The 15,167-nt window shown below is 38.8% G+C and overlaps 1 protein-coding gene across 2 annotated transcripts in view; it reads right to left on the bottom strand.

Annotated features, from left to right (window-relative positions):
* Positions 1-14,438, bottom strand: part of BIG (auxin transport protein (BIG)) — a 36,198-nt gene extending 21,760 nt beyond the window's left edge. Inside the window, exons 1-4 of one of the 2 annotated variants that reach the window (XM_010262794.2) lie at positions 14,051-14,438; positions 13,784-13,890; positions 6,772-6,937; positions 595-6,668 (exon numbers count right to left, since the gene is read on the bottom strand). In XM_010262794.2, the coding sequence (XP_010261096.1) occupies positions 595-6,668; positions 6,772-6,937; positions 13,784-13,890; positions 14,051-14,291 (6,588 nt within the window). In that variant the 5' untranslated portion in view covers positions 14,292-14,438. The remainder of the gene's footprint in view (positions 1-594; positions 6,669-6,771; positions 6,938-13,783; positions 13,891-14,050) is intronic. The other variant, XM_010262801.2, reaches the window with a different exon arrangement.
* Between the last annotated feature and the right edge of the window lie 729 nt (positions 14,439-15,167).

Below are 15,167 nucleotides of genomic sequence, written 5' to 3'. Positions count from 1 at the left end.
TACAATCTGGGATCAGACCCAGAAGGGCAGCCTGAAAACCACAGCAGTTACACTCTCCACCAGAAATTAGAGCAAGAAAAAGAAGACAATTTTTGAATTTTGAATTCCTTAGATACAGATACCAAGAAATCAGCTTGCCCACAGCTCTCTGAATGATATCTTCAGGACTTATAGCCTAACTCCATACACTATCATGTCTTGGACTTCTCCCGTGTGCATAAAAGCTTAATCTTTTACATCTAAAAGAGAGGATAAGGGACACTTTTCCACAGACACGAGCTAATGGCTGGATTTTGATTAGTAAACACGAGATGGCATAACATGTGTGACCCCTTTGCCTACTCTACCTTAGCAGCTAAGTGCAATAAAAAAATACCACAATAGCAATTCAATAAATTATTAAGGAGTGCATTTGTTCCTTCACATACAACCTAAAAACGTATATAACATTATAACTCAGATAAAACAAACTAGCATATGTTCACAATTGCAGGCAGAAAAATAACAACCAACTCAGAGCCAAAAGGAAGAACAATAAAAACAAATGACAAATATAACTATAACTATAATTCTTTCTGGGAAAGAAAGTGGCACCTTAAATCCTGCAGGGCTAGGGCTTTCTAGAAACCCGTCATCAGATGCTAAACTTTGCTTGGTTCCTTCAGAGTCATTGTTTCTGATGGCATCACCACTGAGCTTCACATCTGCCGTTATGCAAACTGTTTTCTCAAAAAAATCAAGTGGAAACTCAGGATTAGAACCAGCATAAACTTTATTGCTAAGAATGCCAGATCCCAACTTTTTTGCTTGATCTGAAGTTACATTTGCACCAGCATCAGCCCCCACAGGAATATGTGTGTATATGTGAAGACTGCCATCATCATGTAAGACAAAACAGTGTGTTCTGTCTTTAGACAAAGGCTTGTAAGCACTTATCCCAACCAAAGGCAAGGCTGAGCCTACTGTCTGTCGCATATTCTGAGCAACCAATTCATGAGAGCCCATTGAAATGGTAAGTGCCGCATTTGATTTCACACTTGAGAAGCATATGAACAACCCACTGCCCACCAATAACTCTTTCCAATGATGCAGTCCTGATGGTCTCCTGCCATCTTGTTCATCCTCATAGACAGCAGAAATCTCAGTTAGAGATGTTGCATTAGCATCTAACCGGCCAATCAAGGTAGTTCCATCAAGATAAGATATGAAAAGCAATCTGTAAGTCAATGAAAAATACAAAGAAAGTCCTTTTGATTGAATGTCTTTATCCTGAATCTGGATGATTTCCTTCAGTGCTTTGGCACCAACATCACCTTTCATCAACAACTCTAGCCTGAACAAGCATCCACACTCAGATAAAACAAGAAGAAACAGCTTCCCTTGGGAAGCAACTACAAGAGTTGCATCCACTATTAAATCATCAGGCAATGTAAAATAGTGCATAGGGCTTATGTTATCCTGAGACAAATCATATATCTTGACAAACATGTTTGTGACCACCATTAGTTGAACCTGAGAACCAGGTACCCAATCTATCCTCCGTATATATGCACCTTGCAAAGCGAGTTCAATGGCAAGACGATCAGTCACCTCACCACGATGATTAACAGTAAGCACCTGGCATTCCTCATAGCCTGCTACAGCAAGATAATTTTCTACAAGTGGGTTGAACAAAAGATGTACAATTTCAAAGCGAATGACATTCTTTGAAATAGGCTTAATGTTGGTCTTATCTGCTGCAACAGATGCCATAGCAGCCTGTCCAATTAACTGCCCAACATCAAATATAGCAACTTTGTCACCCTCCCCAGCTGCAAGACGACCTCGAGTACTAATGCTTAGTAGAGATTTAATAAGAGAGCCACTGGCTAGATGGGATTTGAGTTCTCTTGCATTTGAATAATCTGCCCTGATCTTCATGTCTAGCGATCCACTTTTGTATGCTTTCTTCAACTGCAGAAGATCGACACCATAAGACAACATCTTATCTGCACCCAAGATTACCTTCTTATCCTTTGAAAGGTTGAAATCTCTTCTGCCAACTACAGAGGGCATCAATTTTCCACAAAGTTCAAGCAGCTGACCTTCCACATCAAGATCTTCAAGTAAAGCTGGGATTCCATCTTGTACCTCTTCCGGAATAGATAACTTGAAGGAATTCTCAATATCCACATAAGTATCATCATCCAGATCTGAATCACTATCTGGAAGTTGATCTCCATCCTCTGAGAAAGGTAGAAAAGATTGAAAGTTTCCAGAATTACGAACAGGTGCACTATTGCTTCCACTAAACTTTCGAGGCTTCAAGCATTGACAACTGCTTCCTCTAACACCCCCCGCTCCACAATCACAAAAGAAGCGACTTGAGCGAGAATATACAACACGATGACCACGGTGACAAACTTTGGCACACACAGAGCAACAACCTTTTGAAACAGTTAAATCACAAGTATAACAAAAATACCAATGTTGTTCCATGAAATTGCTTCCACTAGATGTAAATGTGCAGACTTTAGAGGCAAGCGCCCTCTCACTGTTACTATCTTCCTCGTCATCCTTGTCTATGCTAGCCAACTCACCATCAGAGGTACCATCATCCTCATCTTCATCAGCAGAAGTTGCATCACAATCAAGAGATGCAGATCCCCTTTCTTGATTGGCAGAAAGAATCAAAGTCTCAGAATTTTTTCTTGAACTTACTGGTCTAGAAACTAAGGATCCAACCCCAAGACTATTGCTGGACAAATTCTTTCCAGAGAACTTATCCAGGTTCTTACTAGCCCCACAATCACTCAAGACAGACCCAAGAAAATCAGAGAGAAACTTTAACCCTTGAAGAAGACTCTCATCACCAGCCAATTTCTCCATTAGCATCACAGTCTTCTTCAAGAGCTGCTTCATCAAGGACTCCCCATTTGAAAGTTGAACTATAAAATGAAAATAGATTTTTGCTGTATGAACATCATATGACATGAATGCATTATCAAGTGATGCCAGCATAGCTTCAACAAAATGCCTGTGGAGTTCCCTTGATTGCATATCAGAAGGTTGGAACACAACGCATTTAATAAAGTTCATTGTTGATTCCCTGAGTGGAGTTGCAAACCCAGCTGAAGGTTCCCCAGAGATTCCTAAGAGCCTCTTTTCCAACCAACTGGACAAGCATGGCAAATCCATTAAAAGAAACTTCTTTTGTACCTCCTGTTTGAGACCAGGACAAAGTTCTCCAGATAGAAGTTCAATAAAGAAATTAAGAACCTTCATATTAACTGATTCAGAGAAACATTTATCCAGTGCATCAATAAGAACCAACAAATTACCGCATTGCCCACAATAAAGTTCCTTTGCTCTCTCTGTCACCTCACCTTCAGCACCAACAAAAAATTTGAAAACACCAGTTCTAGAAGGGTCTTTTCTAAGGCCATCAAGAATTTCAACAGCCTTGGTTATTAACCATTCATGTACATCGCTGTCAAGTACTTCTCTAGAATTGGCATCCTTCAGAAACCCCTCCATGTGCTTCATCAGGAACAAGCAATTGTAGTCAGACCACTCTTGGCACAAACTCAAGCCATAACAAATAGCTTCACACTTCACATTAAGGCATTGGAAGATCCTGTCAGATTTAACAGTCATTACAGAATCAAGAAGCTGGCGAGTTACCTCAACCTCTAAGCAAATACTTCCTCCTATATCTTTAATTTTGAGCAAGCCATCAATAGCAGATATGATCCCTCTCACAGTAAGAATACATGAAAGAAGAACACCACTAGGAGTTTGGGAATGACATGGAAAACCATGTAGCAAACAATGCAGGAAAATATGGGCCATGTTCCCCAAACCTCTTATTGCAATAATTCCATCCAACTTTGATAAAAGGTCGTAAACAGACTGAAGCTGGCAGCAATCAAATCCACTCTTCTCAAGTAGCTCATCCTGTGCACATTTGTCAAACCCTGTGTGCTTGAGAAGCAACAGTGGTGAAAACCCATCAGCATGGCATATGCCATGATTAAAAGTAGAAATAAAGGCTTCTTGGTAACCCTGCAAGTATCTCTTCAACAAAGATGAGAGCACCTCTAATAGCCACACAATCTGATTGGTCTGAACTACCTTTGCAACCAGGCATTCAGCAAGAGTCAGAAACTCATTATCCTTGGATATGTGTGGAATCCAGAAAGTCTCCAATCCAGAGATTCCATGCTTTACAGAATAACCCCAGATACCAACTTCAAGGATGGAGAGTACAAGAGATAGCCATGCTCCATTCCTTAAGAAATCCCAGCCCAGGTCAGTAAGATTATCTGACATTGGCACAGCATGCAAGTGTTGAAGCAAACCAAGTATGGCTTCTGGCAAGCTTACATCCTTTCCGGTGACATCAGTGTTGCTTAGAAGTAAATGGCTAAAGTGAAAGAAATATTCCGTGTTTGATGTATCAAGCATATGCACATTGTTTTCAAAGGAAAGTACATTGCATGATTCAGAACCCATGATACCCCAACAAAGGGAAAAGATGTACCTTTCAAGCATGAGGTCTTCCACTGCTTCAGCTTTTTTACCTCTCCAAGACCCCAGAATCCATGAAAAGCAAGCATACATCTCATCCCAATTCAAACATAAGCTTTTAGCACCCTGATCATCTCTGCAAACCGAAACAGGAACTGTGGCAACATCAACCAGTTGATGAAGTAAGCTGCTAAGGAAAGGCTCTTCTTTCACACATTCACCCATTACATTCTCAATTACAATTGATGCCCATGATGGCATATAATCAGTTGCATAATTAGAAACACCAGATCCAGAAAAAGTGGCTGTTCTCATTTTGGATCTTAAATCAAGGAGTAACCAGGAAGGGCAAGCAGACGGACACAAGATCATATGTCGCAGAACCAAGATCAGCCTTGAAACTAGTAAAGCCCAGCATGACAGTTGCATACTGCTAAATCCAGCTGTAGGAGCTCTAATTGACAATAGTGAAGAAAACATTAATTTTGCAAGAGCCACCTTTTCTTCTTCAGCAGATAAATGGAATGCCATAAGAAGAATTTCAATGTGATAGATAGAAGGCAAGCTTAGAAGGAGTTCCTTAAGACTTGGACATTTAAAATCAACAGTCATTGCCTTCTCAACAATAAAATTTATATATTCCTTGTAAATTTTGGTTGTCAACTGGCTACGAGCCAAACCCATCCTGCAAATAAGCGTGTGAGCTAGTAAGGTGAGGGTGCATTCATTGTAGGCAAAGATGCCATTTTCCACATTTAGGATTTTATCAACAAGATGTTCTTCAAGAGGATCAGATAAAGCACGACGTGAAAGAAGAGAATGTAATAGTTCAAAGCAAACATCATTAATATGCCCAAGCTTTCTTTGTTGGGGCAAAGCTGAACCACTCTCAGAAGTCTTCTCTTCAGACAAAGAGGCAGGGCAATTAAATATGTTAAGCAGGAAGTCAATATGATTCTCATTAAGTTTCTTACAGGCATCCTCATAAAGAGAAGAATGCCATTCGGGAGAAAATACATATAGCTTTAGAAAGTTTAATAGTTCCATTGCTGCTTGGATTGGCATGTAGAAAAAGCTGGAGACACAACTAACTGCTACAGGAGGTTGATCATGTCCATCTGCAGACCCAACACTGCGACCAGCTTCAGAGAAAAGATCTCCAAAAAGAGCTTCATCCTCATGGCTAACTGCACTCTCTGGCTCTGAGGTGCCACCAGTTTTGACACAACTGGAATATGACCTCTCAACTTTTGGCCTTAGTTTCACACCTTCGGAATGGAGGAAAAATGCAAGATGCATTAAATTATTCACCCACTGATTTGATGGAGGGAACATTATTTTCAATACCTCTTCACATGTGTACTTTTTAAGCAAAGAAACCTTTCCGGAACGGACAGAGTATGAAATAATATTAATATCAGAAGCAACATTATGATCAAGAAATTCTGTATCAAACTTCTTCAAATCAAAAGACTGTGTTGTCCACTTCTTAACATCCTCTATTAGATTCAATAGTTGCACAACACATCGAGGAAAGTAAACCAATGGAGGCTTTGAGATAGCAGCAGACTTGTTATACCTCCATATATTGGATTCCAAAATGTTCAAGATAGAAGCCACAATACATATCTGGATATTATGAAAGACATTGCTGTTGCAGAAGACAACTCGGATAAACAGAAGAAACTCCTCCAACAATTGCAACATTAGACTCTCAAAGCCATTCTCAGCACCAGAATGATAATTTACAAACTCAAAATTGATACTGAACAAGCTAGGTAGTGATTCAGCACAGGATGCAACTGCTTGCAAAAACTCAGCATTATACTCAACACATGAGATGTCCCTCGTAAGATTTCCAAGTACATTTATAATTCTTGAGCATAGTAATAATTTTCCATGAAAAATGGCACCATCTGTCTGTTCATCAAATGCTTTCAGTGGCTCAAGGAGGTCTTTGAAGATTTTAATAAGGCGCTCTACACATCTCAGATGCATAACTGCCCAATGCTGACATAAAGAAACCATGTTATTCAGATCCTGACAGAAAGCAAGTCCAGTAAAATGTGTTTCATGCTTATCGGATTGCAGGCATTCAGAGGATAACGTCATTAGAACCCGATTCACGGGCTTCTCCACCCTTGAATAATTGATACCTTCTCCAAGAAGCATGAAAAACAATATCAGATAGAAGGTAGAGAACAAGAAGAAAGTAAACAAAAACAGAATAACAGACAGAGTTAACAAGTTTAGCTCAGGTACCTTGGATATTGCATGTAACATGTTTATCCAATTCCACCCCACCAGAATTAGATGCAACTACTGGCAACAACTCTTTAAGAGTACTTACAGAAATAGGCTGTGATGCATCACATTCCTTAACCATTCCATCAATTAATATCAATTCCAACAGTTGTGCCACATTATTCTGTAAGCAACATAATTAAAGATTAGAGAAGAGGCAAAACTTGGCCCTTAGACACCATAGCCACAGCTATTGCAAACTACTTTGGTAAACAGTAGATAGTTTGGAACTTAATCCAGTTAACAAGTCCATGCTTATACAGTTCTTCTTGAATGATAAGACTAACTTCTAAATAACAGTCAAAGGGTTGAAAAAAAAAACTGTTCATAATATAAAATAGGGTAAAAGACTTAAACATACCCTAAGTTTTAAAAAATTGACTTAAATATACCCTGGGTTTTTCAAATGAACTAAATATACCTTGTGAGATGACCCACTGGACCTAAACATACCATCCACTATTGAAACATTATATGTTGTTAGCATATGATGTCACATGATTAGTTTAATATTTTAAAATCCTACTTTGCCCTTTCTATTGTCTTCCATGTGATTAGGCCCCTGTATATGGTAGCATGTTGGAATAGCTTGTTTCTCTTTTCTCTTCCAAGACTTCAAACACAAATTTCTCGAGGTTGAACCAACAAAGTTTAACTAGGTGGAGGTCTCAGATCCCTGTTGAAGAGCCCATGAATTCCATCAATAAGGATGAGACAATTCCTAGTGAAAATAGAAACATAATCTCCGGTTAGGAGCTGAAAGGTGCTTTACATATTTTGAAAAGTGACATTTACTCCCAAACCCAGATAGAAAATACAAGATCTTAGATTTTTATATGGATTCCGTTTGAATAAAAGGCACTTATTTGCAAAAAATCCTAGATGGGAAAATCTATTCTTTCTGAATCATTTTATGGGTTGCATCAACCAAAAACCACTCTTCCCAAATGGAAAAGTTGGACTTTTTCTGATATACGACTTGGATTGCAAATAGTAGGCCTGGATCATGCACAGAGTAAACTCGTTAATCAACCCAAATGGGAAAAGACAACCTTTTTTGAGGTTTTTTGAGGATAAGACCTCAAGGAAATGGGAGGTGCAGAAGGAAGAAGAGAAAAAGGTGAGCTATAATTGCTGCACGACTTATATTGCATGATTGATATGAGAGCTGTAACAAAATTTGAATCAAACATGCACATCCAAATGGAATCTCTCTCCCTTGTTCAGAGCAATGAACCAAAAGACTTCAAGGAGCCAAGAGGATCTTTATAGAGAATATTCTTCAGTCAGGAGCTGTTACTTTCTTGTCACAGACGCTGAGGTCTGCTACTATCCATTACTTCCATGGGCCAAAGTTGTTGGTCACACAGTTAAAGATTTGAGGGTTCAAACTTATATTCTCCCAGAGGCAATTGCTCTAAGAGCTCTGAATCAGTTTGCCAAGATGCCACTTTTGTTGTTGGTGGTGGTGACAGGAAAGTTTCCAATAAGTCATGCTGATGAAAGGTGTGAAACATCTGGGGTTTTGATTCATAGGTGCAATGGCAAGGGAGATGAGGATGAAGAGAGATATTGTAGGGCAAATGTAGTTGAGCGCTCGGTCTTTCAGTCTTGGCCAAAGTTGCAGAGAGTTGCCAATGAAGAGATGAAAGAAAATGAGATGTTGCAGATTGGCATTAGCATCAACAATGGCAAGAAGTTGCAGAAAAATGGATAACATCATCTTCTACACCAAAGGGACAATGTTGTCTTTTTCTTATTGCCGTTTATGATAACAGAGACAAGGTATGTTTAAGTCCTACGAGAAAACTGAGGGCATGTTTAAGTCAATTTCTGAAACCTTGGGGTATGTTTAAGTCTTTTACCCTATAAATATATGTAGTAAAAAAACAAAGAGCAAAAAATAGTACATGTTTCAACTTTCAGGAAAAACCAACATAGTAAAAAAGATGGGATGTATTACCAGTACATGTTTCGAGTATTTTTTTCTGGGAAATGGTAACTTACATTAAGAACAGAAGGCGGGGATAATAAGGTGGATATACAAAAAGAAAAAGAAAAAAAGGCCACTCAGAATTTACATAGGCAGAGTATTCACGCTATACAAGAAAACTCTATCCACCCTCAACTTGGCAAGAATATCAGCCAAGAGTTTATTCCCTTGGGATCCATCTAAAGGACACAAAAAGCTCAGTGGAAAGCTCTTGGATCTCATTAACAAAACGAGTACATCTCCACAGCCCTGTGGCAGAACTAGATACCCAACTAATTATCAATTTAGAGTCACCCTCCATAGTAAAGGCCAGGCTTGAAATGACTTGGCAATCCTCAAACCCACTAGAAGGGCCACTAAAACCCCACAAGGTAGAACCATTGGCATCTAAAATTTGGCCCCCAGCTCCCATTAAAACCTCTGCAGCTGCTATCAAAATTTAAAGAGAAATCGCTGGAGGTTCTCATGTCTAGATGTAACTAAGGCTGAAGGTCAGCATCTGAATTGTGCAGCACTGCATCAATTTTCTTATTGATTTTTTTTTATCAATGCACCGTTAACTTAGCTTTATTTAATGATTTGGAACAAGATAATAATTTAAAATGGTGTGGCTATGCCAATTTTATCATTCTATATTTTTGCATATTTTACAATGTTTCCATCATGTTTATAATTTTTACAATATTTCCATATGATATTTCTGACATTTCCAACATGTTTCCCATATTTGAATGACTGACATTTTAAACCTTGTATAGGACTATGTCTCATTGAATGGGTTTTCAGTGCCCAACTGGATTTTCAATACATGGGTCTTGCCCTTGGAGGCAACCCTAGAGGTAGAACTTTCTGGGAGCCAGTGGTGCAGAAATTATCCTTGGGAGGTATGATTATCATTGTAAATCTGCACTCACAAATCTCTCATTCTACTTCATTTCTGTGTTTAGGATCCTTGTTGCAGTGGCTGCTAGGATTGAATGGATTATGAGGAACTTTCTGTGGGAACTCAGGGATGAAAAGAAAACCTATCAATTGGGAATTGGTTTGCAAAGATAAGTTGAGGGTAGGTTGGGGATGGATAGATTAGTTCAGAAAAATTCTGCTTTTTTAGATAAATGGTTGTGGAGGTTTCCTTGGGAAGCGAACTCTCTGTGGTACAAGAGTAATTATGAATATTCATGGTGGGGATGCTTTCTTTTCTCCTTCCAGATTGGGTTTCTCTTAGAATCTTGTCCTTATGAGAGGTCTAAGGGATTCAAATGTGCAGTGTGCTCATGTTCTTAATCTCTTGCAGCCTTGACAATCTTGGGCAATGCTTCTTTTCACAATTCATTGCTTGATTACGAGTAACAGGCTCAGTAGTACAAAGACAAACTGGCCCAAACAAATAATCAATGCATCACATTGATTTGTTTCAAACTGAAATAATGCCCTGGTTCACCCAATCCAAGCATTCCTTGACTGCTCTAGCTTTCTGCCAACACATCTAGCAGGTTGTTTGCACATCTAGGATAATCCACTTGAATGAGGTATTCAGGTTTTGACCTAGCAAAAGAGCCTGTCTTTCTAATGGGCTGACTTTCCATGGAATGTTCTCTTTTTCCTCCTTTTTTGGGCTTTGGTTTGCAGTTCTACTCCAGAAGCTTTTCCAGTCAAATCCATTTGGTTGGGCCCTACCCCTCCTAAAATTAGAGCTTTTTGTTGGGAAGTATTATCACATGAAAAATCAATTCTTGTGAATCCTTACAAAGGATTGCAGTTCTCCTCCTTCAGAAGCTTTTTCAGTCAAATCCATTTTGTTGGCCCTACCCCTCCTAAAATTAGAGCTTTTTGTTGGGAGGTATTATCACCTGAAGATCAATTCTTGCAAATCCTTACAAAGGATTGCAGTTCTCCCCCTCCACAAGCTTTTTCAGTCAAATCCAATTGGTTGGTCCCTACCCCTCCTAAAAGTAGAGCTTTTAGTTAGGAATTTTATCACCTCAAAATCAATTCTTGTTAATCCTTACAAAGGAGGAGATCTAATTACTACTTGTCGTCACACAAATTAATTCCTGGCAATGGTTTTGTGATCCTTTTTAGTTGCAGACTAGCAGGTGGACAATACTAATGACAAGTATACTCAAACCATCTTTCTTCAACACTAGATGGTGGAGAATTAAAGTCATGTGGAGATGTATGAGAGCTTCCATATTTGGATCCTTTGAGAGGAGAGAAATGCAAGGATACTTCAAGAAAAATAGTACAAAGGAAGTTTCATCAAGATTGTGCAAATAAGGGTGAAAAACTGGATACAAACTCTACAGATCTATGACTCATTCTACAAGGATGATATAATTAGAGGATGGATAATGTTGCAAGCTCTTGAACCTCAAGAACAAGAATCTCAATGGTGTGAGTCCCTCCAGACTGCAATCAGGTCAAGTTGAACTTTGACAGATACTGCATAGTGCATTGGTAACCTGGAACCATCAGGACGTGGAGGATGCTTCAGAGATAGAACAGGAGCTATTATTGCGACATATTTGGGATGTATAGTAGATGGTGACTCAACAAAAACAGAACTGTTAGCTGTTCTCCAAGGTCTGAAAATAAGCAAATACCTAAGTCTGCAGAATGTATTGGTTGAAGGAGATTCAAAAAATGTGGTGAGGTGGCTGAAGTACAATTGCAGTCAGACTTGGCAACATAGGCACACTGTTAAGGGGAATCAAAAAGCTAGTTAAGGGAATGGTTTTGGACTGGCATTGGACTTGCAGAATAGCAAACAAAGTAGCCAATTCCCTAGTCAGGCAGGGTTTTCGCAGGAATCATTTGTATTGGGGTGTATTGAACTAATGTAGTGTGTAAATAGTAAATGGGGGCAGGTAGTAATTAGACTACCAAAAAAAGTTGTACTTAAATTTTTTTACCACAATTAATAACATTTTATTGTTACTCATCAAGAAAAGAACAAATGATAGGAAGTGGAACTACTTCAAAACATTAGGAAGGAGTTACTTCATAGAAAAAAGACAAAATAAAAAGGGTCATTGTATAGTACTTTTGAAACTTTTTTGTAACAGTAAAAAGGAAATCAGTAGTCTTTTTACAAGACATGAACCAGAAGAGATGGATGCAAGCACTAGATCAGTTTGTTCACTTTGTTGTAGCAGATAGATTCTCTTTAGCCTTCTACAAGAATTTTTGGTACACAATTACAAATTACTTGATAAGCATGTCTAAGGAATCAAAGATAAATGCAACTTTCATCTTCCTCGTCCCTAAAGTTCAAGGAGCCTCATCCCTAAAGTTTAAGCAGAATTTCATGTATAATTGACTATCATTGACTTTTCGTTATGTATCGTAGTGCACATCTCATCATTGGAGAATACTGGGGCAAGAGACATAACAGAAATATGGTATGAATCAGTGAAGAAATTCTTAGGAACAAGAAAAAAGGATTGGAAACATTGTGTTGAATTGGGCAATATATGGTACAGATTAATTATGAAGTTCTAATGGTAAAACTTAAGCAGACAATCCGGACCAATCGGTTTTACTTACTCAACTAGGGCTGAAGTGTTGGCTGCTCTCACAGGAAAATACCATCAAATCGCTAAGGGACAAGGAAGGGGATCCTTGGAGGTTAAGCCATTATTTTTGGCAGAAGCAAGGAATTCCTTAGACAGCTTAAATGCAAACCTGTTTTGTATCCCGAGGGAACTAAATCCTATTGCAGATGGCTTAGCTAAATTGGGTGCTTGCTTAGAAAATCTGTATAGTGATAGGATTCCTCCTTTGCAATCTTTGGGGTTCTCCCCTGCTTTGTACATCCTCTCATGTACTACTCCCTTTTATTTTAATAAAATCTGATTAAACTTTTCTCATAAAAAAATCACTCATGAATAAACTCCTACAATAAACAATACGAAATGATTACTTGTCCCTTAATACTACAATAAACAATACAATATGGTCCTTTCATTCTTCATAGAAATTAAAATGATGTGGCATAACTCAGGGTACAAGTATTGTTTCTAAAGCATCTGAAGCCTCAATCATGGCCCAAAAGCTGAAGAGGTAATTAAATCTGTAAAATGGTTTACTACATAACAAGTCATAGATATTCAAGTTCAACATGAAGAATGAGCATCCACATCTCTGCAGACAAGGAGCTTTTGTTCTGCTACATTGATAAGAGACACATTACGAATCAAGTTATTTGCCAGAAACCTGCTTCCAAGATTTGCCACAAGTATCTCAAAAGTTCAGCAGCATTTCTCCTTTTGTGTGATACTGTGATGGCTTTATTGGCAATTGAGATAGCCTTGATTAGATAGATAGATGTGATATGTCTGTGAGCCCTTAAAGTTAAAAGACTGATTGATTAACATGAAGCCCCTGCCTCCCTTAATGTTGGCATCTATGTGTATGTCTAGGTTTTCCCATATTCATGGTCATAAGCTTCGCGTTTCTTCATACTTCTGTCTAATTCCAAAAAAAAAAAAAAAAAAAAAACCACCCTAACTCCCCACGTCCACCCCAAGTAAAGGGATAAGAAAAAGAGTTCACCGAATGGGCGATTAGTAAGAAGGAGGAAAACCAATAACTGAAAAGTAAGATAAAGATCGAGATTTATATATCAAGTTATCAACATATCAACAAAGACGGGACATCCATAACCTCCATGAGACCTTTATATGCAAACCAACTAAACTAGATATCAGCCGGGAAAAAAAACAACCAAAAAAATAATGAAATGTTGCGGGCACCGGTAAAGAATCTGGAATCATTTGGGTCATCATTTCCAATCAAGCAACTTCCCATTCCCCGTCAAGTGGAAGAACAATTTACATCACTTAAGCGTATATGCAACCCAAGGGCAACGCAACGATTGAGTGAAATGCGACAAATGATTGCTGACTACATATAACTATGATAAAAAAAAAACGAAAGAAAACAACTTGTCTGACTTACGAAAAGACAGCTATATACCTGAAGACTAAAATCACCATTTCCAGCCATCAATTTCTCCAGACAACGAGTAGAGAACTCGAGTGACTTCTCGAATATAGCAACGATTATTGGCTCCGCATTTTCAACTGTTCGCAATGTCACAAAAAATAAACAATAAGGCCACAATGGAGAAGAAGAAGAATACGAAGAGTATCATAAATAAAGGAAAATACTTAAATCCAATCAAAATATAGAAGTTCAAGACAAAAATGACTCTTTGAAAAATCAAGGAGACGAATACAGTACCGGAAAGAGATCGAGTTGCAGAAACAATTGACTTGGCAACCGATACCACCGCCTGAATCTGCAAGTGGTTCCAGGTCTCGAGCCCTAACTTTCCATCTCCGATTTCTTCAATTCCTCCTGCGAGGATCGAATAGAATTTCTCGAGACCTGCTCTGATCAAATCGGAGTTAGGCCTCTTGAAGAGATCTTTGGGCGCCTTCTCTTCGTGGAGAAGTTCCACGAGTTTGGCGACTTCAGCCATGACAGCCGAGCAGCAAAACTATTGGAAGTATGTACTTGATCAACACATTCGTAGTGTGATCCCCCTCCGGAGTATAACAAGAGTGAAGAGTCGGAGAATAGCCGCTAATTAGAAACTTGTAGAAACGAAGATTTTTTTTTTGCGGAATATTTAGGTACCGGAGAGAGAGAAAGGAAGGGCTCTTCAAAATGGTCCCGTAAGGCAGACGATCGTTGTTTATGGATTGCTTTACTTTTACGTCATTCTAGTTTTATGTCGGTCTTTTTTGGTCCTTTCGCTTATTTTCCTCTTATATTTTTTAAATTGAAAGTTAATTGATGAAAACCATTATTAATCCGACCGTCCATCTCTCAATCCACTTTATAGGTTAACATGATGATCTGACTGAGACTGTTAAGTTGACATGGCCATGTGATTTGCACCGCCTTAATTTGCCAACTGGCTCAGTGGAGACTAGGGATCCAACCCCGATCCCGCCTTACAAAAAGCCTTCGAACTCCGATCGATATACCTATAAACCTCAATCTGTAATGTGGACCGGGCCGCCCCACGCACAGCTTTGGAGGTTCAGGCGCTGGGCCGACACGGAGATCGACTTCAGTCAGTATTGTAAAAGGCTGTTAGAAAGGAGTGGGCACAGGTTTGCCGTGATAGAAGCCATTTCCTCGACACGACCTGTATACTACGGTATTCAGGTCGTGTTAGATCAGGCACGATATAAGGTTCATGAGGTGAAGTAGGTGTAAATGGATCGAATTAGGTAATATCTGAATTGGAATCCGATTAGAAAATTCAATATCTGATGGATATTAAAAATTAATATTCAAATTCGAATTGATTAAATATTCGACTATTCGATTTGATTTGAATTTGACT

The sequence above is a fragment of the Nelumbo nucifera genome, chromosome 3, assembly GCF_055504915.1.
Source record: "Nelumbo nucifera cultivar China Antique chromosome 3, China Antique-T2T, whole genome shotgun sequence".
Lineage (NCBI taxonomy): Eukaryota > Viridiplantae > Streptophyta > Magnoliopsida > Proteales > Nelumbonaceae > Nelumbo > Nelumbo nucifera.
This window is presented reverse-complemented; position numbering and strand designations above follow the sequence as displayed.